The sequence below is a fragment of the Microtus ochrogaster genome, chromosome 1 (genome assembly GCF_000317375.1).
Source record: "Microtus ochrogaster isolate Prairie Vole_2 chromosome 1, MicOch1.0, whole genome shotgun sequence".
In the NCBI taxonomy this organism is placed as follows: domain Eukaryota; kingdom Metazoa; phylum Chordata; class Mammalia; order Rodentia; family Cricetidae; genus Microtus; species Microtus ochrogaster.
Genome location: NC_022009.1, coordinates 126563452 through 126564658, shown reverse-complemented (window position 1 = coordinate 126564658; position 1207 = coordinate 126563452). Strand labels below are relative to the sequence as shown.

The following is a 1207-nucleotide window of genomic DNA, read 5'->3' as shown; positions in this document are numbered from 1 at the left end:
GTGGACCGGGCCCGGGAGCGCGCGAGGCGGCGACGGGAACCCGGGACCCCAGGCCGCGCGACACGACCCCGAGGCGCCTCGCCCACGCTCGCGCTCCACCCCACCCCCTCCGCTTCCTTCCTCCTTTCGGCGCGCCGGAGAGCGAGCACGGGCTGGACGAGAACCAGGGCAAGCCTCGGGCCGTTCAACTTAGTGGTTCCCGGCCCGCTGCCCGCGCGCAATTTGTGAGGCGTGGCCCGGCGAAGGAGGCGCTTGGGGGGCGTGGGGCTCCCCAGCTGGCGGCGGTGACGGAGAGGGTGCGCGGGACAATGAGCTGGGCAGCTGCAAGCCGCGACCGCTTTTAGCTGGCTGAGCGGGCCCACCTGCGAGCATGGCCCGCGTGCTCGAGCCAGGTGTCCCAACGCTTTAAGGCCGGAGCGCCCAGATCACAGCACGCTGTGGCTGGGGCGGTGGGACGTTCCTTCATTAATTTATTTATTTGTGGAGAGCTATCTCTGAGCAGCCGCAATGGCCAGCACCAGGAGCATTGAGCTGGAGCATTTTGAAGAACGGGACAAAAGGCCGCGGGCAGGGTCGCGGAGAGGGGCTCCCAGCTCCTCCGGGGGCAGCAGCATCTCTGGCCCCAAGGGCAATGGGCTCATCCCCAGCCCGGCGCACAGTGCTCACTGCAGCTTCTACCGCACGCGGACCTTGCAGGCCTTAAGCTCTGAGAAGAAGGCCAAGAAGGCACGCTTCTACCGGAATGGGGACCGCTACTTCAAAGGCCTGGTCTTTGCCATCTCCAACGATCGCTTCCGTTCCTTTGATGCGCTCCTCATAGAGCTGACCCGCTCGCTGTCTGACAATGTGAACCTGCCTCAGGGCGTCCGCACAATCTACACCATAGACGGCAGTCGGAAGGTCACCAGCTTGGACGAGCTCCTGGAAGGTAGGAGGGGCGGGCAAGGCTTGGCAGGTGCAGGCAAGGCTTGGCAGGTGCAGTGACTGTGGGCTGGGCGCTTCCCCGCCTAGAGCGGGGCAGGTGCTTTCTAGGCAGCCAGGGGGATTAGAGCTCCTCTCTAGTTTGTGTTGGGCCGGGGTGCACACATTCTCTGTCCTTCTCAAGAGATTTGCCTTTTTTTTTTTTTGAAGAAAATTCTAATGAGTAGAAACAAATACAGACAATGGTACCTTTAAAATTAACCAACTTATTTTTGCTGGAAGGGCA

At 62.0% G+C, this 1207-nt stretch overlaps 1 protein-coding gene across 4 annotated transcripts in view; it reads left to right on the top strand.

The window, feature by feature from the left end:
* The first annotated feature begins 61 nt into the window (after window positions 1-61).
* The window catches only part of Dclk2 (doublecortin like kinase 2), a 122579-nt gene continuing 121433 nt past the window's right edge, over window positions 62-1207 (top strand). For 3 of the 4 annotated variants that reach the window (XM_005344177.2, XM_005344175.3, XM_013348664.2), the window contains exon 1: window positions 63-928. In XM_005344177.2, coding sequence (XP_005344234.1) covers window positions 508-928 — 421 coding nt within the window. In that variant the 5' untranslated portion in view covers window positions 63-507. Of the gene's footprint in view, window positions 929-1207 lie in introns of all 4 variants that reach the window. The other variant, XM_026787294.1, reaches the window with a different exon arrangement.